A 27,975-nucleotide genomic window follows, 5' to 3' on the forward strand; every position below is an offset into this window, starting at 1 on the left:
CTCCATTTTAGACAGAATAACCTTATGGGTTTTATTTTTCTAGTACTTCTTTCTTTATTTTCTCTGTTCCCTTTCTTTTAGCACTTTTAAATATAAGTACACATAAAACTTTCAAATAGGATAAAAGTTCACCACAAACTTTCAACCTTTTACTTGAAGTCACATGTATGTATAGAGAGCTATAAATTAACATCTAGTATTTTTAATTTACAAAGGACACCTGATGATTCAATATCTTTTGGAAATTAGAGTCACATTCAAGACATATAAAGCATTATCCATTTCATAACACTAAACATCACAAGACACAGCACCATAATTAACCATGACAGGCACTAAGATTACAAAACAAACACGAATTAAAAAGTCATTCTAACAAACCTCACCTAATTTATCTTACAGAGCTCATTCTTTGAGCAAATCATTCAACAACTCATTCCAGATATCAGGCACCCCAGGAAGGCACCAATGGCTGCAGTCAGAGGAAAAGTCCCTTGGATGCTGCTTCTCTGCTTGGTCCATTACCCTTCCATACACAGAAGGGTGCCCATCTCTTCGAAGGGCTGACATTGTCGTAATATCTTGAAGATATACTGGAAATCTCATCCTTCTCAACACCCCTTGTAGTACTAGCATTTGTCCAGGAACATGCTGGTGGCTCAAGAAAGCTAGAGGCTGCTTTTGGTTATAGCATTTCCATCCATTTTCTCTGCCAAAAAAATGAAAAGATATATCAAATTAAAATGACTTCCACAGAAAATAAAAGAAATAAATAAGGGCTTGGCTTGTATCCATTATACTAGATGTGACACAAATATGACATATGTCCAAAATTGGTCATGTGTCAACCTTATATCTCATTTAGTGCATCAGACGCGATACAGACATGACATGTGTCCAAAATTAGTTACGTGTCGTATCCTGTCCAATGCACTATTTTGCCCAATATTAAAAAAGAAAAAAAAAGTGAAGTATATGATTTGCATTAGAAATTTCATTAGGTACCTGTTATGTCTAGGTGACATGCTTCGGAAAATGACTTTGGTTTTGCGAGGGTCTAGATTCAAGTCTACCCATCTAGCCCATGTTGTGAGTCCTTTCTCGTATGCAACCATTGGATTCATACTTTTAAATAGGCCATTTCCCTCCATGAAATAGTCCCACCTAAAATTGTTTGTAATCCTCACTTAGAATCATGAATTCTTATGACCAAAAGATGAATAAATAAATAACAAAAAAATTAGAATCATGAAAGTATGAAACCCTTGAGCATACTATTGCATGATAAATAAAATTGAATTCAATCATTACACAGAAAGCCTTTTAATGAAAGGATTTAAACTATATTGTTAGTGAATTTATTTGATTACTTAGGAACTGGATGAGTTAAACTCGCATGCCTGACCATTTAAAAACACCTGTATCCCCTTCTTACCCAAAAAGAAAAAAATAAATAAACAACAACAACAACACCTGTATCCAAAAATTGGCAGTAATTTTAATATTTCCCTTTTCCATTTTATATACAGAATAGATTGAAATGCCAAAATGCAAAATTTTCTTTAGCCTCACTAACTAATAAACTTCCCACACATACGGACAAAGAATTTAGGGCAAATTAGACTCCTCTCCCTTGAGGTTTGGGGGAATGACATTTATCCCTAAACCTGAAAGGAAAAAAACGCTCCTCTTCCTTCACGTTTGAAGAAAATAACATTTCACCCATTCCGTTAACATTATCAATAAAATATTCCAAATTGTTAACAGATTCTTTTTCCACAGTTTAACCATTGTTAGTAAAAAGGCATTCATATAAAAACATGGAAAGAGCATATTATAAAACACGTTAAAACATATTTTTTAGTTGATTTTAGTCTTCTTTTTTTTTTTTCTTTTTTTTGGTAAACTAGTTGCTTTGAGTCACACCTTACCAATTGATATTATTTAAGTTTGATGATTCTTGGATTTTTTAATTGCCCATCTCAGGCTCTCACCAATGCTCTGCTTCAAAATTTATGAGATAAACGTGGAGGGTAATTCTGGATTTAGTAAAACTTTTAAGGGTAAATGGAGTGTAATTTTAGAAATCTGTCCTTAACCAAAGGGCAGGTTAGTATACAATATTTTTAACTTTAATTTAATTTTGTTTGGTTAAATGAATGTTAATGGGGAAAATGTTTTTTCTCTTCAGGTCTTTGGGGAGAGTGTCATTTCCTCAAACCTCAAGAAAATGAGTGCAATTTTCTCAATAATTTAATGAAGAGTGAAAAAGGAGTGGGTGTTGAGAAATTTGTCTTACGAACTCCATTGATCAGAATGAGTCCACCAGTGAGCTGAATCAAACACAAGGATGTCAACCCCTCTCCAATACTTTGCATTATCTTCTATCAGATCCAAATGTAAGATTCTCTTGTTTTGAGGCCCTTTCTTCAATTCCACTAGTAGTGGTGCCCAGCTAAACTCAATTGATGTCTCAAAATCCTGTATTTGAATATTATATACCAGTGTTACATATAATTGAAGGGAAATTATTATAAACAAGTTCAAAAAGGTTATCATCTTTATGTATAAAATTACCATAGCATGGAAGGCCATGGAAGGACCACTGTATGTCACTCTCTTTCTACCAGTTGGAATAACTCCTTGTACTAAGCAGACAAGAGATTCCCATTGATTCCTCATTATAGAGTCACCCACCAGCATTATTCTTTTCCTTCTCATTCTTCCAAGAAAATTCAATGCATCAAATCTGTACCATGATGTATTACTCTATTTTTAGCAAATATAAATGTGAATGAGTAGTACTTGTTCATTTGTTGCCACAACCAGGATATAATTGACAACATATAACAAATATAACAAACACTAAGCAGAATTGTGATGGCAACAGTATAGAGAAAATGCAATAGCTAATATGCAACATGTCAGGCATGTTTTGCTTATCAACATTGTCACAATTAGCATAGAAAATGAATAGCACCCTTAGTGATTAATCACTGATATGTCTTAAAGTATATATACTATGTGAACTAATTTACACATTTTTTTCTCCATGTACCTTGGAATAGAACAACCTTGAGGCTTCCACTTCCACTTCTCATAGTCAGAATCCGGCCGTCCATTTTTCTGACAAGTCACTGCTGTACTAAGATATGGGCAACTTGAGTCATAGAGAGGATAGGATAGATCATAAACCCATTTGCCAGTAGAAAAGTCACATTTGTTTCTTGAATCATGGCGGCTCTGCACCATGATTACTTCGTTGTCTTCCTCGTTGAGCCATGACTCGTCGTCTAGCTCAAGTTCCCATGATTCACCATGAAACAAGCATAGAAAGATACTGAGGAAGAGGATAAAGCAGAGGAGTTGAAACTTTGGTTTAGCCATTGATGCCAAAGGGAAGCTTGGAGTGAAGGTTCCCAAGTGAAGAAGCACCTTTTAAGTTGGAAGGACGTTATGTTGACTCTAGTGTTCCATTAAGGCATGACTTGCGCTGAGTGGACCACATGCAGTGTTCTTTACTTCTTTTTACTCATTGCCGTTGTTTCCTCTAATTGATGTCTATGATTTCTTGTCATCATTGGAGCGACCACCACATAGGATATACATGGTAATGGTAGTAACGTCTTCTCAGTAACTGATCAATGTTTGATAATTGTGTAAACTTTGTTATTACCCTTTAATGAAATGAAAATGTTCTAGCTCGATATTTTGACAAAATAAATGTTTGATATGGTTGAAGTATTAATTCTTTTTGGATAATTTTAAAATGAGAGGAGGAGGATTCAAATCCTAAAAGTCTGTTTGGTTTCAAAAAGTGGTGTATCTACTTTTTATTTTCTGTATTCTATATTTAAATCCTGAATTTGAATTAGGGGTGTCCAGATCTGACCTACACCCACCGAATCAACCAAACCGCTTGTCCCTTACCCGATTTCAACCCAAACTGATGTCCCATTAGTCAGTAGTAGGTTTCCGCCTCCAAGAATTGATGCAAGCGAGTAGAGTGGCGAGTTTTCTTCTCCAAAACCTGAGCCGACTGATGCTATATACGAAATCCAACCAACTTCGACAAGATCAAAGCTCGAATCTAAGGAGATCCAGCTAGATTTGGTGAGATTTAGCCAGATCCGGCGAAATCACAGCAAAATTCGGCGATTTTTTTGCTGATTCTGGTGACATTTGCAGACTCTGGCGACTTCCACCACTGATAGAACTAACCTGAGCACCACCCAAACCCAAAACCGACTTAATCGATTGATGTTGGTGGTCGGTTTCAGGTCCCTTTGCCCTCCACCCAATGCTAGCGAGTTGGGTCCAAAACTGAACCAGCCCGACCCGTGGATAGTCCTAATTTGAATATAGAAAAAAGCACTAATTTTCACATTTGGTAAGTTGTTTTGGATACATAATTTGGGTATAGAATACATTATATCTGAGTCTAGTTATTGTTTTCTATTTTTTGTTTTAAATGTAACTTTTCTTGCTTACACACAATCGCATCACTCAAAAAAATATTTTTGTGTTTTCACAATATTTACAAATATGCCACTATATTTGTATTCATAGAAAATGAAAATGTTGAAAAGTTATTTTCATTTTTTGTATTCAAATCCAACTTTTAGGATACTGAAAATGAAAACTGAGTACAAATGTTAAAACCAAACCAATTTTTTAGTAGTGGATCTCACAAAAAACTAAAAATAAATACAGTGCATTTTTTTTCAGCTAACCAAATAGCTTCTAAACATTTCTGTTGAAAACATCAGTTAATGTCATTAAATTACAAGACCCTCAATTAGTTTAGGTATTGTAAAGTGAAAATTTCGTTTAATTGAGCTTTTCTAGTAAAACGAATATTGATGATTATATGAGAGTACTTAAAAGAAATAACAAGAATCGAGCCTCTTTATTCTTTTTCTTTCTTAGAAAACTTTTCAAATCCAAAAAAAAACTCACGTCCTATCATTAATGTTACATGAAGTTACGATAAATGAAGTGCCAATAGGACTTAATTATATCACAATCCTGTGTCATTTTTATGAGGAAACCGAACTTGCAGGTGTCTTTCTTTTTCTTTTCCCTTTTTATATCATAAGTCCCGCCATGTATGGTGATGGTTAGGACTTTCTCTTTATTGTGTTTTATGGATTTAAAAGAGAGAAAGATAAAGCAAAAGAGTTAGGTTGGTTTTTGGTGGTTAAAATAGAAACAATTAATGATAAAAAAGAAAAAGAAAAAAAAAAGAGAAGCTTTAGACCCGAGAGTTACGGGAATGTAGGCCATGGAATAATGACTTGTATTGCTTCTTTCGATGTCAAAAAAGATTAAAGGGATGACCACACAACCAAAGTGAGCATGCTCCAACTGAAGAACCACTGCACATTGTTATTATATATCTTTCTCTCTTTTAAGTCAAAAGTTTTACCTAATCCTCATTAAAAAAAAAAAAAAAAGTTTTACCTAACCATACCTAGGCATTATGACCATGGAAATTTATTCCCCCATTCATCGACAATGGTGCTACCTATACTAAATGGTAAAAATGCTCAAATATGGTAAAAAAAAGAACTATTGGGGTTAGTTTGGCAAAAATTAAAAAGTTAGTTTATTTTACTATTCAGTTTATTTTTGCTATTATTCATGGATCTCACTGCACTTTTTGGTACTGTTCATGAATCTTACTGTATTATTTCAGCTAACTTATACATTTATCTACAGTACTTTCAATAAAAAGTTTTTAATTTCAGCAAAATAAATGGATCCCAAACACACCCTTTGGTGTGCGTTTGGCTTCAAATTAAAAAACCAGCTTATTTTTATTACTATTCATATACCTTATTGCACTTTTTGGTATTATTCATGGGTCCTACTGTATTATTTTTGCTAACTTTTACTTTTATCTATAGTACTTTCAGTAAAAAGTTTTCAGTTTTAGCAAAATAAGCAGATCCCAAATATACATTTACTTTACGGAATAGTTTTGAAATTAATGATGGAAATTAATTTTACTAAATGAACTCTTGCTTGGAGGTGTGCATAGGAGGATTACCGAATGTGAGCCTACCAAAGAATGGAATGGAATGGATAATTCATAAAATAATGGAATGAAAATTGTCTATTTTCTTAATAAGTTTGGGAGTTTATTAAAAAAAAAATAGTTTAGTTTTTACCATTCACCTCTTTTCTTCTTCTTCTTCTTTTCTTTTCTTTTCTTTTCTTTTTTTTTTTTTTTTTTTTTTTTTTTTTCACAAAATAAGGATAAATTTGGTGTTTCATTTCTATTGATTAAAGTATAAGTGTTCCACCCGCTACTCATTAAAATTTTACTACACTTCCATGTAATTTAATTTGAATGTCTCTGAAATGGGCCCCAAATTTTTTTCTTCAATTGAGTGCATCTCTATTCTTAAGAAGCAGTAAGTTCTACTTAGCTCAATTGGTAAGGTTTTTTTTATTTTTTATTTATTTTTTTTATTGTTGAATAAAAATTTAAATTTAAATCATGTTTATACTAAAAGCCAATTGATCTCTTAACCTAATAATAAATAACAATAATCATAAAACATGTATCATAAGTTTAAGTCCTATCAAGGTTTGCCGTCCATAACAAGGTTCCTAATCAACTTTTCTAAAGTGGATCCCACTGTAACAATGTAATGCAATCTTCTGTTGTTGTGTTTGATCTATTATGATTGGAGTGCATAACGTGGGTGGCAATCTTCTTCCTTCTCAATCTAAGTAAAAGGGAAATTTGATTCCAATTCGTTCTTTTATTTATTTATTTATTTTTTAAAGATAGATAATGGGGAAGGGGGAGCTAGGTAAGGTTCAAACTATGACATTATCACTTGAACTTTTTTTTTTTTTTTTTTGGAGAAAGAGAGTTTTAACCTATGACATCATTCCTGATAATAGTTTTTTATCATCAAACCAAGACACTAATCGGTTTTTGGTGTAGGCAGAGATTGAACATCAAATCTTTTATTCAACTATCAGAAACTTTATCAATTGAGCTAATTGGAACCCACATTATCACTTGAACCTTAATCTTAATCAATTAAGAAACTTTATTAACTGGACCAATGACACCTTTAATGCAATGTAATATTTTTACTCGTGAGACCTTTAAGGTAATGTAATTTTTTTTTCTCTGTTAATCTTAGTAAATAGGATTTTTGTTTTTGGTTGCTATTAAGGGCCCTTTGAACACTTCCTATTCCCTTGAGTGTGTATAGTCCTCTTGTAGTTCCAAGGGGTGGCAATTCTTATTCACGTGTCGGGTTCGTATCGTGTCAACTCATGAGTATCTGACTATATAAGTCAACATTAACCTGACATGTTTATTAAACGGGTTAAGATTTCTCAATCCTAACACGGCTCATTTATTAAACAGGTTAGTCATGTCAACCTGTTTATTATATTTTATCAAAATGAAAAAAGAATTATGAAAAAACAAAAAAATAAATATTTTAAATATAAAATTCAGAACTAACGAGTAATTGCATCATAAATTATCATTCAAAACTAAAGTATATCCTAATATCACAAATAATCAATCACAATATGTCAAAAAAAATAATAATAAAGCACAACAACTAATAAGTTTAAATACCAAATTTAAGCGAAAAAGATCCCAAATTTCTCTTTTTTTTTTTTTTTTTTTTTCTGAGACTAAGCTAGACAGGGATGGCTTTCAAAGATTGAAGAGGAAGTTAAATGTTCAGCATGGTATAGAAGTTCCTGGAGTGCTCTTTTGCCCAAGCCGTTTGGCTGCAATCTTCACACTTGAGGGATTTCAGCTTGCTGGATGATATGGAAATACAGAAATAAACTGGTCTTTAACAACTATGCACCTTCCCATAAAGATCTTTGGTCTCGGGCAGACTTGTACAGAGTGGAGTTTATGGAAGTGCAAGAGAGAAATATGCAAGTAGGAGGTAAGTCAGCAGCTACTTGGAAGCTTCCTCGGTCAGACTCAATTCACAAGGTAAATGTGGCTATTTCCCAATCCAAGAAGTCTGCATCAGTGGGTTTTGGCTTGATTATCCGAAACAAAAGGGGTGAAGTGCTAGCTGCTTTATGTGACCGTGTGGACAAGAAGATGACTCAACTTTGTACAGCAGCTTTTGTAATGAGGAAAGCGTTGCTTTTCTGTCAAAGCATCAGTTTTTCTAAAGTAGAGGTGGAATGCAATTTTGCTGAACTAGTGGAATTGTTAAATTCTGACAGGATTTGCTCATTGGAGGTTGCATGGACCCCTGAAGATATTTCTTGTATTAGAGAAAGTTTTGTTATTATTTCTTTTTTTAGTATTCCTTTACAATGTAATCATGCTGCATTGGCTCCAATTAGTGATGTAAAAGAGGAAGAGGAGGCCATTGTTTGGTTAGACGAATGCCCATATTTTCTTTTCCCCATTGTACAAAGTGATTTACAGTAATAAAGCCTATTATCGTTTCCTCTCAAAAAAAAAAAAAAAGTTTAAATACCTAGAGTTTGAAGGGTATATTAGTAAAATGTTATTTAATTAAACGGGTCATACAGGTCAAACGGGTTCTATGTGTTGAACACTATCCCAACTCGTTTATTAAATGGGTTAGCTGTGTCAACCTGAATATGACATGACCCATAAAGTTTCAACTCATAACCTGCTAATTTCATGTCATGTCAGGTTTGCGGGTCATATTCAATTTTGCCACTTCCAATTCTAATTTCTTTACTAATTGATCTGATGATACCTTTAATGTAATATAATTAGTTTTTATTTTTATTTTTAGAATACTAAGTATTTTTAATACACACACATGGAGAGAGGGGAGAAGGTCTTAAAGAAACTGACAGTAGTGCATATTTAAAAAGGTCTGTAACATAATTAGTTTTATCAAATAAATATAATTTTCCATAAAGAAAAACATTTTTATTGGGGTTGATCGTAATACCCCTAAAGCATCCAAATTAAAAAAATACTCTCGTAAATCGTAACATCCAAGAATACCAAAATACCCATAAAACCTATCAAATGAAAAATATATCCCATAACACTTAAAAAATAATATAAATACCGCCAAAATTTCCAGAATTCTACTAAAGCCTTCAAAATTATCAAAATAAAATAACTTCAAAAACTCTAAAATGATAAAAATACCCCTAAAACCTCTAAAATTCTCAAAATATCTTGAAAATTCATTAAAAAAAATCTATAAAATCTACAAAATAACTAAAAACCCTTAAAACCACCAAATGAATAAAATACTTCTAAACCTACAAAATGAAAAAAAGAAAAAGAAAAAAAAAAGAGATCAAATACCTTTAGAACCTCCTATATGGTTGAAATATGGGTTGATTGAATTGACCTTCCCTGAGATTCTTCGTTATTACACTTACCTCCCCTCTAGTTTGAAATGAGATATTCACCTCCCTTAAAATGCAAACTATTTACATTGCCCTTCACTTGATGAATAAAAAAAGGTTTTAAAAAAAATCTTGAATTTCCTATCTGCCCTCCACTTAAATTGTCCTCTACACCCTCTTGAATAGGAATTCTAGATTTATTAATGTTTTTATTTTTAGAAGCCCTTTTTTCAATTATCCGAGAAAAGTCAATGTAAATAGTTTGCATTTTAGGAAAGTTGGGGTCTTATTCCAAACAAGATTGGGAGGTAAGTGTAATAACATAAAACCTTAGAAGATGTCATTGCAATTTTTCATTGGATCGGAAATGCCTATAATACTACCAAAATAACAAAAATCCTCCTAGAACAATTGGAATAGAGACAAAATCTCTTGAAACCTCAAAAATGACTACAAAATACATCAAAACTTCAAGAATCACTCCCAATCTAAAAAAAACTTGTACAAAAATAATTTCAAGTTTTTAGAGATTTCAAGTGCTTGTAATTATCAATATGAATGCATAATTATGTAAATTCATTAGTTGGGCCTTGCCCATAATAAATACTAAACATGTTAGGTGGGTAATGGACATTAACTATTTACTTAGGCCTCATTTTTTTAATAACAATTTTTTATATTATAATTTAAGTGAGTTTATTGATACTTTTTATTAATTTTTCTTAGTAATTTTTTTTTAACACTTATACTCTTAGTTTATTTTTTTTAATAGAATTTACACTCTTATTAGCATAATTTTTAATATTTTTCTTCAAATTCTGCTCGTTTTTAGTTTGATTTTAGTTGTTATGTATTAACATTTTTGAAGTGATAAATACAAGAAAATTTTAAGTTATTATTTAATATTATATAAAAATACAAGAAATTTTTTTGATTTTTTGATATATAAGTTATCCTTGAGGGAAAAAAAAAGAAAAAGAAATTGAAACCCTATACTCATAGAATAAAACGACACCGTATGCCCTTTTGCCCATCCTACAGCACTTGTAATTCAATAACGGCTACCAAATTTAGGGTTTAACGACAAAACCCTTTAAACCCTTCTCTCTCTGTCTGTGAAATCTCAGAGCTTCGATTCGATACCAATGGCGGCCTTCAACTACTTCAAGAACATGTACGACGTGGATATGAAGCCCCGCCTCCTTCGCACGCTCATCAAAGAGCGCGTCCCCGACGATAAGCACCCATTCGAGAACCCGGCGGAGCTCTCCACCGTCGTTTCGTTGATCAAAACCCACGGCCTCTTATCAGAGTCCTTCAGCAAATCCACGGACCAAAAGCTTGTCGATAACTGGAAATCCGCCGTCGATTCCTGGGTCGAGCGCGTGCTCTTGCTCGTCTCTAGCAATATGGTACTCATCAATATAATAAATTATTCTATTTATATGTGGATTTTTTTTTTTGATAAAAAATTAAAATGTGATATATGTATATATTGCTTAGCGCAACTGGTTATGGCGGGTGGGCTCAGTGGCTGAGGTTTTAGAGGTTACATGTATATATGGGTACAATATAGTACACTTTCTTAGGGGCAATACATTCGGTTCCCAATTAAATTCTTATACATATCTACAATTCTACACTTCATTTGTTAATGCAATCATGTGTTTGAATTTAGCTGGGAAACATAAACTATAACACCTAGGGAACTATACATAAGTTTTGCCCCATATATATAAGTTGTTTTAGGTCCACAACATTTGCCACAAGGCCCACAACTTGCTGAAGTGGTTGATAGACAAACACTTTCACATGAATCCACCCCTTTTTCTCCACCGCTCATAGTCAATTACATCAAAGTTGTGGCAAAAGTTTGGACAAGTCACAAGAGTGAAAATTTTCTTTATGTGATCTTAGAGATAATGGTGATACAAACCCATAGGTAAAACTCACCCTTGAAAATCGGCTTGCAAGGGGAGAGTGCCTAAGAGCTTATATATAGATGGTGGGACCCTAGGATCATAACAAATGACTTCACTAGTGCAAGCTTTGTACTTGTACTGGGCTCAGTTGAATTGGTTATATTATGTTTGTTTTTTACTTGAACCAAGTTAGGTGCAATTATTTGAAGTATATGCAGTAATTTTGCTTGTGAATTGTCTTGGTGAATGGGGCATAAAAGTAATGGAGGCTCTGAAAGAGCATTTCGTTGATTTTTGGAGCTGATAGGTCTGAACTTTAGCATTGATGGTGGTTAGGGCTTTGATTTAATTTCATGGCTTTGTTCTGGTGAGCCTTTGGATGGCGCAGGAAACACATCAGAGGGACATAATTTCTGTGGCACATCCAAGTGCATTTGGGTGGGTTGAAACTAATTAAAGGAAATATAGAAAGAGATGTGGAAGTGAGACGAGACAAAGAGAGAGAAGACACAAGGGTTACGTGGTTTAGCCTTGACAGCCTACGTCCATGGTGTAAAGCCTTGATGGCCGCATCTTTATTATGTGATGAGGTACATGATAGAGAGAGCCCTAGTAGGGTATATATTGATTGATTTGGTTAGGGTGGAAGGAGTGAAACAGTCGCACATTTGAGGAGATTGAAAGATCTATTGTTCAATTGAAGTTGCTGCTTCGTACCTTGCTTGATTTGTCTTGGACATGGGGTTTTACTAATTGTACTTCAATTTCTGATTTCCAACTTTTCCTTAGATTTTCTGTTTGAGTTTATTGTATTTTTATAAGATGCTGTATGTTCATCATCGTGAACACTTCTCATTTTCAATAAAATTCTATTAATATGTATTTATATATATATATATATATATATATGCTACAGGTCTCAGGTTAGGTGTAGATGGGCTTTACACTAAAATAAGATAAACCCAATATATCTTTAACACTCCCCCTCAAACTCAAGGTAAAGGCTTGATGATTACTGCCTTGAGTTTGAAATAAGCTTGTGAAGATCTTGAATGATTTGGGTAGCTCGGATACCATGTTGAAATTTGAAATGAAATGGAGAAATACTGTAGTGAGCGTGATCGAAAGGCTGATCTAATGGAGTATTGATGGAAGAAAAAGACAAAACTTGTCATTGAGCCAAGATCGGATTTTGCTTTGATAACATGTTGAAATTAATTGAAGGAAATAGAGAAAGAGACGTGGAAGCATGACAAGAGACATGAGGGTTATGTGGGATGGCCTTGATAGCCTACGTCCAGAGTGTAAATCCCTTGACAGTTACATCTTTATTATGTGATGAAGTACATGATATAGTGAACCCTAGTGGGGTAAATATTGATGCTACAGGTCTAGGGTTAGATTTAGATGGGATTTACACTAAAATAATATAAACCCAATATATTTTGAACAGGGTAGATGGGTTAGGTCCTGTAGGAGTCAATCCTATCACATGTCAGCCATTTGTGCTTGAAGTATTGAATTGGGAGTACTTATCTGATGGGTATCACGTAAGAGATCAAATTTATGAAAAATCAATTGTATTTGATGACTATTTGGGCTATGACACATTTTGAGAATTTCCGGGGTAGAAGAAATGTATGAAAGATGTGAATTGCATGGCTTATTTTGATGAAATTGTTCTGCAGTAAACGTGATGGATGTATTAGGATTCACCTATGGTGGAATCTTTTTTCAATGTTAATATGGCTAGGTTTTTTTTGGTGAATGGAGGACATAGGATTGATGTCATTGGAGGGAGCAATGCAGAAAATATTGTCTAACTTAACTATTAGTTAATACTTAATATTTACCTTGTGAGGGGGAAAATAAAGAGAGATTATTATTTTGATAAGTATAGTTGCTTTATTGAAGAAAAAACAAAAACTTTATGTTCACAATGATGAACACAATGGGTCAAGAAAAATACACAGCAAAGCTAAGAGAGTCATGAAACTCTAGAACAGAGGTACAATGAGTAAAGCCCCAAACCCGAGATCACTCAAACAGCTTGCGAATTAATAATGATTTTAACTGTTCAAGGGATCTTTTGACATTCTAAAATGTGCGAGAATTGCTAAAGAGAAATTACATATTTTTCATTTTACTAGATTGTAGATCTTCCTCAAATGTTTGCTTATTTTTTTGTATGATGTTCTAGCCAGATAAATGTTGGGCAGGAATCTGCTTGCTGGGAATGACTTGTCAAGAATGTAGCTCTCATCGTTTCTTGGCATCATACACTCTTTGGTTCCACAAGCTTCTACCTTATATTCAGGTATATAAGTCTAGTTCTATCATGCATTGTAATAGTCATATTAAAATCATTTATGTCCATCTAAGAATTTATGCTTATTAACTATTAAAAAGTCTATAGAACTCTTCATTATTATAATATTATGGTATATTTATTAAATATGAAGCAATGTATGGGGCACTTACATTCAGCTTAAGCCAGAACTTATTATGACATATTTCTACCTTACTTGCCAGTCAGCTTCTCTAAGGCTGATGATTTTAAGGCTAGACTCTGATAATGTGCTTGCATCTTAGACTTGGATTTTTGATACAATCGATTGTACACCATGCTATATTAGATAGTAATTATGAAAATGAATGTCCATTCTCCTTTGTGGGTTATTATAGGAACCATTCTGGTTACTGAATTTTGCACATCATATCTAATTAAGCCATCTTAATCAGTCTACACTTCTTTAATAAATTTCTAGGACAAGTGTCTTAAATCACTATTCTTTTATAGATCACTAATACGCTGAGAAACTTCTTGCAGTTAAAGATTGTGACTTGCCTCTTAATGTGCCAAAATATTGTCTTTATTTCAGTGCCAAAAGTTAAATTTTAAATTCCTTATAAATCTCTATTGAAATGGCTGCCATATCTTTTGTTCTACTCAGTCACCAGGAGATTCTCATTTTGTAAAGGTGGCTTCTTGTGCTTCAGTATCAGATCTGTTTACAAGGTTAGATATCCTTTTTTTTTTTTTTTTTATAAGTACAAGGTTAGGTATCCTTTCTTAGCATTATATACACACTATTTCTTTTGGATGATGTGGAACCTCACCAAGGCAAGGCCCTTTGGACCCACCCTTGGGGAGTAAACCACGGATACATGGCCCCACCCACTAGAACTGTGTATCAGGTAATCCAGGTGTACTCCTAGTGGGGATTGAACCTAGGATGTCTGAGTTTATAGCTTGTCCCAAGCCTCCAACGACTAGGCTGCACCTTGACGGGTGTATATGTGTACACACACAAACACACACATTCTAATTGGGGCCTAAAGTTAATATTAGATATTGTTTTGTAATTCTTTGTAACTAATGCCTAGTTCCCAAATTATGCATGAACTAGGGAAGGCTAATGAGTGTAATGTAAGTTTAGAAGGTAATAGGTTGCGGTTGATTTTTTGGGTGACTTGTGAAAAGAATGGGACAGAAAAGGTGGATGCAGATTTCTGTTCAGCTGCCTTGAGGTGAGTTGCGTACTTCTTGGGGTTAAAATATTAGAATTCAGCTTAGGTTGCATTGCTTTGAGAAAATATAAATGGGAGTGTGAAATAAAGGCTTGGGAAGGAGTTTGGAACCTTCTAAGTGGTTTGGGGTTGTCAAGAATATTGGGTTAGCATTTTGGGCTTGAAGGACCTGGGGTGTTTCCTTGAGGTGAGATGTGTACTCCTTGGAAAATATTATAATTAAGCTTAAATTGCATTGCTTTGAGAAAAATAGAAATGGGAGTATGAAATAAAGGCTTGGGAAGGAGTTTGGAACCTTGTAAGTGGTTCAGGGTTGTCAAGAATATTGGGCTACCGTTTTGGGCTTGAAGGACCCGGGGTGTTTCAAATGGTATTTGAGCAATGTCCTACTCATTGGTGGCACCACACACACCATGAGCCGTACCGCATGATGGGTTGTGTGTGCAAGAGTGCATGTGTGCTCTGTGGTGGAACCCAAGTTACCAACACTCTCTCTTGGTGCTATCTAGAGCTACCATTGTTTGATGATAGAGTTGGTACCTTGGGGGCTCATGAATAGCTCGTGACCGGGTGTATGGTTTAATTTCTGCTCTTTCTAGATACAATTCAGAGCTACCATTCTTTGATTCGGGACTTGGTAACTTTGGGAGCTCATGAAGAGGACGTGACATCTCCAAAAAAAAATTTTCATTTGATATAGCATGGGCGTACTTTTGGCCAGAAATGAAGCTTCAACAGTGTGCCTGGATTGTGATAAAAGGCACTTTCAAATAATAAAGGCTGATAATAATTTTTTTAGGTGCATTTGTGTGCATGTTCACGGTACAATAAGCTTTCTTAAAGTACATAATTTTTATTGTTGTCTTCTAAGGAGCCAATTAGATAGTAGCAAAATTTCTCATAATGTGGATCGAGTTAATTTCATTGACCAGATGCATTTGGATTGTGTGTGATACCCTGTTTTGTCTAAATTTCAAATGGAAGGTGATGGCTTATGGGATTCCTCACTCTGGTTATTAGTTGTCTCAATTCTAATTGGGGTAGATATTTCTTTATTAAAACAGCTGGTAGCTACCTATGATTTTCGAAGACTGCTTTTATATCACTGATGCATGACTTCTATATTGAACCTTGCTTTATCTACTTTTATGCTATGAAATCATATATTCTGATTAGCAACATATAATTCTTAATGTCTGTCTATAATACTCGTAGCCTATATGTGTTAGTGTTATTATGAGTTCATAACTTGTGAAGCTTTTTGCTTTCCTGGATTAGGTTGGGCGGTTTTCCAAATATAAAGAAGGATGGGACTTCCCATGCTGGGAAACTTATACAACCAGTTTTGAAGTTATTAAATGATGATAGTTCAGAGGCTGTATGGGTAAGTAGTATAGTTAGAACTTCTAAATTAATTAATTTGTTTTACAATACTGCTTCAGTCCTCAAGGTTTGCTGGAGGAAATCCATTAATATTTATTATTTCACATTTTTTAAATTAATCAATGTAAAAGTTTTCACTTAAAAACTGAATCACACTCTTTCAATCTCCATTGAACACTACCTTTAAAGGGGTTTTTTTTTTTTTTTTTTCCTCCCTTTTTTTTGGGTTACATTTGGGGCTGGAATCTAAAATCGAGATGATAGAATTGTTGAATTATTAGATAAAGAGGATATTTTAGTCTTGAAGAGGCTATTTTAGTCTTGAAGTATTTTATCAAGTTTGTGTTTTCTCAGTTATCATAATCCATTCTCTCTCTCTCTCTCTCTCTCTCTCTCTCTTGCACACACACGCACACAGGTAAAGGAAACTTAACAGCATAACCCTCTTTCTTGAAAACTGTTGGGGTCAGAGATGTATTTTCTACTTTATGGCCCATTAATGTTTATCTGTGCGTGTGACTAAATTATTTTCCACAATCTTATTTTATCATATTGCATAAAGATATCATCTTTGTTTATCATTATTGCTCTAATTGATTCACACATCAAGTGGCATATTTTCAGTCTTCAAGTTTTATGTATCATCTCCATCTTGGTGCATGCAGGAAGGAGCAATTCAAATGTTATGCACTATTATAACTTATTTTCCATCCTCTGTGCATCGTCATTATGACAGTGTAAGTTTCTTATCCTTTGTTGCAAGACCTTCAACTATCAATGTCAGTGTTGTACAGGCCAAATATTTTGTGAATGTCGATATATATTTTCCATATATACATAAAATGAGATGCATAAATTGAACTATTGGCACCACATTCTATTGTACTACATCATCTTTTGAATGAAATAAGAGCAGGGTTCATATCTGCATGTGGTGGTAGATCATTTGCTACTCCTCGGATGCGAAAGTAATTATGCATAAATCTCTTACTGTAGAAGCTTTGAATAGATTATATACTAATTCCTTTTGTTTGAAAATATAGAAGAAAGGGGTCTGTGCACCGATATATTCCATAGAAGGGCCAAGCCATAATAAAGCTTTATGTGCACTTTATAATGAAATCAAATGTCAAATTGGAAATATATGCTATTTAAATAGTAAACCTCAACTTTTCACAAAAGATAATCTAATTTTCAATGTTTTTATGGAGGAATTTCCATTTGATGCTTAAGTTCCATTCAAGTGATTACATTAGTAGTCATAAATTTTCTACTTCCGGGTTAATGCTATATGTAATTATTAGAATTATGATTAAATGATTAAAGTTACCATATCCTAATAGTTTAAATTTTTGAGAGAATCGGTATTTTATCATCGTATCAGAACAAGAGATCCTAAGTTTAATTCTTGTCTCTATTCTACCTCTCATTTAAAATGTTAAAAATCCCACATGTTAAGCCCCACTTACTAAGGGGGAGTTTAGACCCACAAGTGAGGGGAAGCGTTAGAATTATGATTAAATGAATTTATTTTTTTGATAAGTAAGAAAGATGTATATTCAAAAAGCTGCTTTATGCAAAGTAGCACAAAGCAAAATAGAAATTACAAAGAATAAAGAAAAGCAGAAACAGAAAGGAAAATCTAATTACAAAGAAAAAGAGAGCTAAGGAATAGAGAGAGAGAATCACTAGATAAGAGTTGCCAAGCCTTAGATCAATAAAAAATTGAACCAGTGAAAAGAGCAAGCAGCTGGTCATCGGATCTATCTAAGTCGTCAAAAGTCCGCTGATTGCGTTCCCTCCAAATACATCACATCAAGCACAACGGAACTAAATTCTAATAATAAATTCACCATTTCTTAGCAGCTTTAGCTTTTGGGACAATTGGTAACTTTATCAGTAAGTTATTTGTATAATTACACTTTTTATAAAGATATTCAGTATATTTTTGTAAGATATGATTTAAAACATTGTTTTTCTCCTTTTTATAAGTAAGATATTTTATTGGAAGAAAGGAGAGCTTGTAATGGTGAACTTCCTTGAAGAATTTACAAACGGACATCCATACGGTCCAAAAAATCAACTATTAAGATATGATTTGATACACACCATGAACACAACTTAATCAAGATCAAGCACGATACAAAATTTGACCCTATGCCTTAGTGATTTCACGTAAGTCCCACTTCATTATAAATATCCACCATGAGTCAAGTGCTCCGTCATAGTTTCACTCTTTGTAGTGGCTGTTACTGATGTCTTATTTCTTCTCTGTTACACTTAGTGTTACAGAATCTTAAAAACAATAGTTATAGCAGGAGCACCTCATATTAGAAGCATTTACTACAAAATATTAGATGGTTGTAAACTCAATAATGATGGGTACTCATTACTCTTTGCAGGCTGAAGTTGCTATTGCTTCAAAACTTTTGTCAGGAAAATGCGGTGTTGATATGCTGAAGGTAACATTTTTCTTTTTGCTTAGTATGAGCTGTTTCTGGCATATGACTAAGATGTATGTGAACTTGTTCTGAGGTATTTCTGTTTGGTCTTCAAAATTCAGAAGCTTGCTCATTGCCTAGCATTACTGCCAAAATCAAGAGGAGATGAGGATAGCTGGTCCTTAATGATACAGAAGATTTTATTATTATTAAATGCGCACCTGAATGATGCCTTCCAAGGTCTAGAAGAAGGTACATTTGAATTCAATCTTGGTTATTCTGGAACTAGTTTTGGGACTTGAAAGTGACATCTTACACATCTTGCAGAAGGTAAATGTAAGGAAGCTGTTAGATTATTGGTTCCACCAGGAAAAGATCTCCCCCCACCCTTGGGAGCTCAGATATTGTCAGGAGAAGCCTCAGACAATTCAACAAGGAAGTCTGAGCAATCACTGATGTCCAGTGTCTCTATGCTGATGCTCTGCTGTTGTACAATGCTTACAAGTTCATACCCTGTGCAGGTAGAGTTAACTCCTTAAGAAACTTTACTGAAAAACAGGAATGTAGATCTACTTTGTTTACTTAGCAAAAAAGGAATGTAAATCTACCTACCATACTTAAAATGTTTATGGATGTGAAAATTTTAAGATATGTCGAATGTTCTGGTTAGTAGGTAAATGTTCCTGTACGATCATTATTAGTCCTTGTTGAGAGAGTATTGATGGTGGATGGATCGGTGCCACACGCTTTATCAGCCTTCATGACTTCTATGCAGCAAGAGCTCATATGTTCAGAACTTCCAGTTCTGCACTTACATAGTTTGGAACTCCTCATTGCAATCATAAAGGGTACGCGCAGGTAAGTCACAATTCTTTTCCTATATAGTATGTATATATGTATTGATTATTAATTTGTAAACTAGTTGCTAACACATGTAATGCATGGGAACGTTCGAATTTATATATATATATATATATATATGAAACATATTTAATTAATAAGTGCTAATGATAAAAAGTCAAATTAGAGAATGTGTAGAAAAAACTTAACTAATTCAATTAGAATTCTTTTAGGGAAGATCAAACATGATTTAATCCCCCTCCTCCCCTGGGTCTCTACACAGTTCCATCATTGTATTTAAATAAGGCTCCAACAATAGTTTGAGAAGTGCATTTGAATAAAATTTCTGATTAGAGATGTTTCCTTACAGCTTGTTGGTAATTCCAAATACCCTTAGGGACTCGTCAAAAACTTTCCAAGCACCCTTGGTTGGTGAAGCCTTGGGTTTTTGGTCTGTTTTTTCTTTCTATTACTTATTTTTGAACCCTGTTCTGCTTCACTTCTTAATATGATTGTTGCTTGAAAAGTTTCTAATGATACATTGGAAAGTTTCTGCCAGCTTTAAAACAATCCTAACCTATATAAACCAGGGAAGGTTTTAGGGGCTTTTGAATTCTTGTTCTGTCACCTTCAATATATGTTCCCAGTTGTTTTTCTTACCTTTACTGTTTCTCAATGTCTTTTTAATGTTGAAACTCACTTTCTGCCCATGTCATTATGTTCATTTGCAGTCAACTATTACCATATGCTGCTTCTATTGTGCGTCTGATAACAGCATATTTCAAGCGATGTGCATTGCCAGAATTGAGGATAAAGCTCTACTCAATCACAAGGATATTGCTGATATCCATGGGTATTGGTATGTAGTAATTCCTTAAAGAATCTTTGAATCACATTTTTGTTTGTAATACTGCAAAGTTGCCAAGTGCTAATATTCATGTACAGAGCATCAGTGCTTTGTTGTTGCCAAAGAAGTGCTAGTACTTGAAACTTAATATTCAACTAGTTCTATAGATTAGAAATTCTGTGCAGCTAAAATTAAATCCTTTGACTTTTATTTGTCCTAGTAAATGGAAAATCCTAACAAATCCATTAACTTCATTTTCAAGGAGTGCGTTGTTGTTGTAAAACTGCATTATGACAATACAGTATATTTTCTGAAAAGCTTATAAATACATATGTAAATTCTTAAATTCAATTGTCAAAGTTGTTCCAAACTTTAAAATTGGTCAGATAGTTAATATTATAATATTATTCTTGAGTGTTATGGGATATAGATGATTTGACATACCGGGTGGCCTCTGAACATTTTATTTTATTTTTTGCTTTTACAAATGTATTTTATAATTTATACACCCTTGCAAAATATCCCTATATAATTCTTGGAGAAAAATAAATTAGCCCATGATGGCCCTACGAGTGAACCTTAAGTCTCCCAAAAAAACTAATATACACAGCCATGAAACAATACACAGCCAGTCCTCAGGGAAACGAGAAGCAAAGTAGACTCAACAAATGGCGTACCTCCCTTTGTCTGCAAAATTTTAGAGGCCATGGGACCATCAAGCTGAATACCATACTTCCCTAAAGCTTGTAATGAAACCTTCAAACTATTAAAAACCAGAAACTTTTTTATTTGGCTAAAATGCAAAATTGACCCTCTTAAGTTTCTTCATATTTCATTTTAGTCCTCTAACTTTGATTTCATTCATTTCAGTCCTCTAACTTTCAAGTTTATTTAATTAGGGCTTTTCTATCAACTTTTTCTATATGTTGTGGTTAATTTTTAAATTAAAAAAATTCAATTAATGATTGAAAATTTTTTTCCATTTTTTTTTTTTAATTTTTTAACAAAAGTTGATGGAAAAACCTTAATTGAATAAATTTGAAACTTAGAGGATTGAAATGAACAAAAGCAAAGTTAGAGAACTAAAATGAAATCAAAGAAACTTAGAGGGTCAGTTTTGCATTTTAGCATTTTTATTTTCATAGTAAGTATTTGGTAGATAGCAGCTAAGCAACACCAGCAAGCCTGAAATTATTCTACTTTTAAAGCACTAATTATTCTTCTTATCCAGCACTATTGACTTGTTTTGTTGTAGATTTGAGGAAGTTAAATAAGTGTAAGGATTTAGCTTTACTTTGACATTTCACTGTTGAATTTGTCAATATGTTTGAAAGGGTGGAATTAGTAGCTCAAAGATGCAAGGAATATTTTTTTTTTGTTTTCCTCAATGACCTGGCCACTTTTATGACATGGTTGTGTTGGTTATTAAATTTGGAGGGGGTCTTTGATGAGGTAACTAGCCTATTTTTCTGTCTGTCAGCAGTTATTTTGTCATGGTGTTAAGGGTGAAATTTTTGTTTGGGTCTTTATGTGCTATTGTGCGTATTGTTTACTGTTGCTTTGGACAATTGTTAACTTAGTATGGTTGTGTCTTTTAGGTTCAGTCTTTCTACATCATGGCTTTATTGTTGTTTTTGTTTACTGTAGATGATCTCTTTTATCATACAACAACAACAAAGTCTTAGTTCCAAATTTTTTTGAGTTAGCTATGAATCTTCAATAGATTAGTTAGGGTTAGTCACATGTACTCTTTTTCTCCATTTTATTATATCTAAAATCATATTAATCATAGTCTCTATTACGTCCTTTTTTTATTTTTATTTTTTGATAAGTAAGAATGCAATTTTATTAAAATCAAATATACTTTATGTTCACGATGATGAACACTAAGTGTCAAAAAAGTACAAAAGTCTCAAAAGGAAAATCCAAGAGAAACTAGAAACTCTAAAATAGAAAAACATTGTGTAAAACCCAAAATCCGGGACCAATCAAACAAATTTAATTGATCCGTGGAGCTCTCCATATCTTCAAAAGTAAGTCTATTCCGCTAATTCCAAACAAACCAAGCCACATCAAACAAGCCAAGACACATCAAACAAGCCAACACCATGTTCCAAATATCCGAGCCATGTTTGCCAAACCAATGCATTCTTTTTAACTACTTCTACTAACGTTATTTTTGGTCTTCCTTTACCTTTTTCTACTCCCTCAACTTGAATCAACTTGCTCTTTCTTACTAGTGCATTAAATTGTTTGTTATCTCTTTTACTATAAAAGATATAAATAAAGATGTTGAGAATATATTTCCTACATCTGATTAATATGACAAATATGTCAAAACATGGAAATATAGTCACAATCAATATTTTGAGGATAAACTTTATAGTTAAACATGAAGAGTTATTATACAATTCACACAATTTGCGGTATCATAATCTTCCCCACTTAAATCCTTGATGTCTCTATTTGGACTTGGGTTGTGTTGCAGTGCCCTAAAGCCATTACTAGTTTCACTTTAATACCGTTTGCCATTATCATAGAAAAGCGCTACTTGCATATCCTTTATACCATAAAAGGACTATTCACAATTAGTGCTTCTCATAATTGTTTATATATCCAGATAAACCAATTAAAAACCCAATGTGGGATTCAACACACGCCCATACAATGCAATGTAATAAAATCCACACAATCTTGGGTATCATAGCTAGAGTATGTTACAGGTTTGCATTTTTCTATTTTCTCTTTTGAATAAGTAAATATAATTTTTATTGAGTTAATAAACATAGAAGAATAACTTAAGTACACTGGCTGTGTGCCAAAGCATTTTCCTAGCATTACATCGGACATAATTTGTTCAATAGGAGAGGTCCCTCAAAAGTACATGTATCCCTTTTGTCATATAGTTCATCTGGGGGTGTGTATTAGCTTTTAACTATCGAGTGATTGGCATCACCCTGCTTCTATCCTCATTTACTTTTTATCTTAAAATTAATTTCTTGCACGCTTTTGTGTGCATTGCATATGTGCAGCATGGATTTTCTAGTATTTTCTTATGTTGTTGTAGTTTTCATGGTTTCACATTTTGCAGTTTTACTAATTCATCATCATATCATGATCAGGGATGGCTGTATGTCTTGCACAGGAAGTTATCAACAATGCATTTGTTGATTTGAATCTCATTACTAATGAGAGTGTTGGAGCATCTGCTAGTACTAACCTGAAGGCCTCTTCTGAAGCATTGCTGCAGCCATGCCATAGAAAAAGGAAACATGGTACTTCAACTGGATATCCTGAGGAACAGCATGACCATAGTGGTTTGCCAGTTGCAGCCCCTAAGGTCCATGCAATATCTCCAATTTCTGTGAAGATAGCTGCACTTGAGGCATTAGAAGCACTTCTCACTGTGGTATGTGTTTTGTGTGTATGAAGAATGTCGTATCAGGGTAACTAAATAAATTAGAATTAAGTTATCCTCAGACATCCTAACAATCAATAGTTACAACTGGCAGGTTTTTCCATTAATCATTTTGTGTTATTGTTCTTGCATTTGTTGTCACCCTACTGAAGCCGTATCAAGTAGGCTGCTAGTGTAAAAGTTTCAATTGTCCTATTTGGATTTGTTTTTTTTTTAAGATTTCCATAATTTCCCTGCTAATGTCACTATTTATTTTTCTGAAGCTGGTGGTATGTAATCTTTTAGGACTTAGAAAACTATATGGAGATCTCAACCACCATATTATGTAGGCATTCCCTCATTGGCTTTCAAACATGTATTTATGCATATTCTGGTAGATGTAAACATAAGTACCTATACTAATTCATGTCAATTCCTGGATATAGGGCTGACTGACATTGTAGAAAGAATGATTATTATTATTTAATAATATTTAGAGGTAGAATCTTTACTTACACCTCAAGAAGTTCATTTTATCCAGTGCCTGAGGCTGATCATTGAAAATGCTGTCCTATTAACTTATTTACAAGGGACAGAGAGAATGACCCAACAACTGATGACTCCCTAGATATCTTGTCAAATACTAAAGTTATTATGGTGTCTTGGTTCTTGTAGTTTGCTTTAATGCTTTAGCAGGTGAAAATGCATTTGGAAAATGTCAAATAAGTCTTCAAAACTGATGTTTCATGGTTCTTTGAGCACATGAATTCTGTTGAGTCCTGCTTGTACATTTGCCATATGTTGTACTATTAACCATATTGACTCACATGGGTCTCTTCTATAATGTGCCAGTCCAAGACATTCCTCTTGCCCAAATAGGTTGTTCTATTTCATATTTTAAATTTGATGGAGGTTCTAGTAACTGGGAAAGCTTCAATCAGTACATCAGTCTGCACTTTGAAATTACACCTTTTAGCAATTACATTGAAGCTAATTGTAATCCTGCTAATAATCTCTGGCAGCTAGAAATTTAAACTTATATTTCTTATCAAAAATATTTTTTTTCCTCCCTAAAGTTCACATGAAGCTTGTTTTGCGTCCCTAAACTATTGAAAATGTACACTAAAGTAGCTTTTTTCAATAGTTTAGGGATGAAAAAAGATCATTTTAATGTTTTAAGAACAGAAAGTGTAATGTTTTCAATAGTTTAGGGACGTCTAAAAGGAAAACAAGACATTTAAATTGGGATAGGAGTATTGCTTATGAAAGAAAAAAGTACTAATGTTAGCAGTCATTGCCATTGTTGCATTGCTAGTATGCCTTCAGTCTTTTTAGCCGGATTGCGTAGTGCAACTGGTCTAAATTATTTCCCTCTATACTCTAATATAAGAAATTTGCATTCTAGCAAGGTCATTTGTGTTCTTAATCTACATATGAAGAAAATATTTAAATCCTTACATGAGCAACTTGCTGTTAGTAATTCTTGATTTTCACCTGGAATGAATAATATTTTGTGCTAAATGTTTTGTAATTTTCCCAGGGTGGTTCTTTGAGATCTGAATCTTGGCGATCAGATGTTGATCTGCTTTTGATAAAAACAGCAACAAATTCTTTGAAATGGGGATGGGCCAGTGAGGAGAAGAACATTTTCCAGCAGAATGAACCTACTGGAATATGGGTAGATTTTCAGCTTGCAGCATTGCGTGCACTTTTGTCATCTCTTCTTTCCTCAGTTCGTGTCCGCCCCCCGTATTTAAGCCAGGGTCTTGAACTTTTTCGTAGAGGTAAGTCTCTTCAGCAATGGGCATTGTCCTTTTCCTCATCATTGATATCATCACATTAATAATAATAGCAGCGGTATGTACTGACATTTGCAGACAAATGTGTGAGTTGATAATACTTGCAATGCTTTGAATCGACAATCAGAGAACATGTTTATGTGACAATTAGCTCAACCATGCTTTCCTTAACAAGGATATTTGATAATTGTGAATAATATTAAAGACGACTGGGCGAATGAATTCTAGCTTAAACGGCATCTCTTTCCATTTTAAAAACAACGTGGAGGAGGTTGTGTGTTCAAAACTTGCCAGGTGCATACATATATACCAATCAAAAAAAGAAGAAAAAAAAAAGGAGAAAATAAAGATGACTAAATTGAAGTAGTGGGAAAGACATTTTATAAATTAGTGCATTAAAGTAAAGAGCCTAGATGACCACATAGATAATTTAAAAAATGAGGATTTATATAAATGCTTAGTCTTGTGCTATGGAGACATTTGCAGGGGGAGCAAAATGGATTCTTAATTTCTCATAGAGGGGCATTATGCCTGCCTTCCAGCAAAATGCAGAAAACTTGCCACAACAATTAAAGAGTGTGAGAGATAAAAGTCAAGGAAAAGTACTTAATGTATTTTTTCATATGGGCACTCATGTTTTTAAAAATAACAACAATAAAGTCTTCGTCCAAAATTTCGTAATTCATTGAGCTAATTATGTCTTCCAGGTTCCCTTCCTTTATCTTCTTCTAGGCATAAAAAGTGACCAAGTTTATCAAACCTTAAATTCTTCACCCTCCTAAGTAAAATGTATATCCTATAGGCTGTAACAGGAATTGTCTCATGGTGAGTCTACTGTAAATTTACAATTGTCCTGATCAAAGTAAAATTTTCTGCTAAAAAATCTGTTTAATTTTAGAGATGTGACAGGATTCAGAGCTTACCTATCTCAGAAATGGTATGTCAATCATAAGCCGGACACAGCCTCCTATGAAATTGTCTGTGGTATTTATAAAATAATGCAGTGAAAGATTTTGGAAGTATATAAATTTACTACTGGATCTATATGGAGCAGAGTGGTAAAAGGAGATGCAGAACCGAGCCTGAACTCTCTCTCATACACACACCAAAAAAATAGAAAAACTTAATCCTTATCAAACTTTAATTCCTCTTAATGGCTAGGGAGAAAGCATAATTTGACGAGGCACTTTTATTATGAGTAAAATAGCTTTAGCATAGTGATGATGTGTGCATTTGAAGTAATGTGGGCTGCTTTGGTCCCTTCAATGTGCTATGTAATATGTTTCATCTAGTTCTTTTCACCAATTTCTTTTAACCACATGAAAATGGATTGCAGGCAAGCAAGAAACTGGAACAAAACTTGCTGAATTCTGTGCTCATGCTCTTTTAGCCTTGGAGGTGCTTATACATCCCAGAGCCCTTCCACTTACCGATTTCTCCCCAACTAGTTGCTACTCTGAACAAGTTAAATTTTCTGGAAGTATGTATTCTGGTGGTCTGAACCATGGTGGACCATTTACAAGTGGCATACAGGGTATAAGGGACAATATTTCAGACTTGGATCATGATGACCTGTATGAAAGCTGGCTGGAGAATGGCAAAGAAACTGCGGATATAATGTATACTGAAGAGCCTATGTTTGGAGGTGAGGAAAACCTTAATGTGGAGGGTTTATCTGGTACAAAAGTTCCAGAGGAAAAGGGGCTGGAGCCAGATGCTACTAATGTAAATGTGAGGATGGAAGGCAATGAGGATGAGATTATGGTTGAGACTGACCAATCTCATGAATCCGCAGCACAAGTTCAGGAACCCGTTTCAGCCAGAGGCACCACAGTTGGTGCTTTGGGCACAGAGGTTGCATCAGATCATGCAGGTAATGTATTTACATCAGGCCAGGATGTCTTGGTAGCTAAAGGCGATGGATTTGTGAATACTGATGCTGCAATAGCAATTTCTGAGAAAATTACAGGAGATGGGTTAGATTTTGATGGTCCTGAAATTCTTTGGGGAAATTCAGAGTCTGACGATGAATAAGCTGGGGCCTTTGTTGATTTATTTTAGGAATATTAAAAGGGATGAGTAAAAGATTAGTGTATTTGTATTCAGCAGAAGTTTCAAGAACCTAGATACTAGATTGTAGCTAATTAGCCTCAGCTCAAATGTCATTCCCTTCTTTTGTAATTCCCTTCTCTTGTAAGACTAAGTGGAAGGTGACTTTGTGGGTTTAAAGACTCACTGAGTATGCCAATAGTTTATACCCAAAAAAAAAAAAAATTCCTAAATTGTCATTTTATGTAATTCATTAGTCTATATAATTCAGGTTAGAAAAAAACACATTTTTAACATTTATATAATTTAATTACTTTACAACCAAAAGCAAGTTCTATGTAATTTATTCTAGATTTTTATGAATTATTTATTTATTTCTTGTTTGTGGCCGTCTATCTAATAAATTCCTCAC

At 33.9% G+C, this 27,975-nt stretch overlaps 2 protein-coding genes across 2 annotated transcripts; one reads left to right on the top strand and one right to left on the bottom strand.

Annotated features, from left to right (window-relative positions):
• Positions 1–199: 199 nt before the first annotated feature.
• On the bottom strand, positions 200–3,567 carry LOC115983515 (protein trichome birefringence-like 36). Its single transcript, XM_031106224.1, has 5 exons — positions 3,059–3,567; positions 2,578–2,749; positions 2,300–2,481; positions 1,006–1,164; positions 200–709 (listed from the first exon to the last, which is right to left on the bottom strand). The coding sequence occupies exons 1-5, from the start codon at positions 3,385–3,387 to the stop codon at positions 406–408; spliced, it is 1,146 nt and encodes a 381-aa protein (XP_030962084.1). The 5' UTR covers positions 3,388–3,567; the 3' UTR covers positions 200–405.
• Positions 3,568–10,392: 6,825 nt separating this feature from the next.
• LOC115987139 lies at positions 10,393–27,909 on the top strand. Its single transcript, XM_031110612.1, has 13 exons — positions 10,393–10,766; positions 13,477–13,593; positions 14,231–14,295; positions 16,086–16,191; positions 16,856–16,927; positions 18,593–18,652; positions 18,754–18,883; positions 18,959–19,152; positions 19,305–19,489; positions 20,203–20,330; positions 23,441–23,727; positions 25,256–25,499; positions 26,851–27,909. Exons 1-13 carry the CDS (start codon positions 10,500–10,502, stop codon positions 27,546–27,548), a joined length of 2,553 nt encoding a protein of 850 aa, XP_030966472.1. The 5' UTR covers positions 10,393–10,499; the 3' UTR covers positions 27,549–27,909.
• The last annotated feature ends 66 nt before the right edge of the window (positions 27,910–27,975 follow it).

The sequence above is a fragment of the Quercus lobata genome, chromosome 4 (genome assembly GCF_001633185.2).
Source record: "Quercus lobata isolate SW786 chromosome 4, ValleyOak3.0 Primary Assembly, whole genome shotgun sequence".
Taxonomy (NCBI): Eukaryota; Viridiplantae; Streptophyta; class Magnoliopsida; order Fagales; family Fagaceae; genus Quercus; species Quercus lobata.

Bases quoted from the DNA above. Each gene is read 5' to 3' on its own strand.
- LOC115983515 (XM_031106224.1), bottom strand. From the start codon at position 3,387: ATGGCTAAACCAAAGTTTCAACTCCTCTGCTTTATCCTCTTCCTCAGT. The intron at 2,750-3,058 runs GTACATGGAGAA...ATCATGGTACAG, and splicing joins CAAGGTTGTTCTATTCCAAG to ATTTGATGCATTGAATTTTC. The intron at 2,482-2,577 runs GTAATTTTATAC...ATTCAAATACAG, and splicing joins CCATGGCCTTCCATGCTATG to GATTTTGAGACATCAATTGA.
- LOC115987139 (XM_031110612.1), top strand. From the start codon at position 10,500: ATGGCGGCCTTCAACTACTTCAAGAACATGTACGACGTGGATATGAAG. The intron at 19,153-19,304 runs GTAGAGTTAACT...TCTGGTTAGTAG, and splicing joins CAAGTTCATACCCTGTGCAG to GTAAATGTTCCTGTACGATC. The intron at 25,500-26,850 runs GTAAGTCTCTTC...AATGGATTGCAG, and splicing joins TCTTGAACTTTTTCGTAGAG to GCAAGCAAGAAACTGGAACA.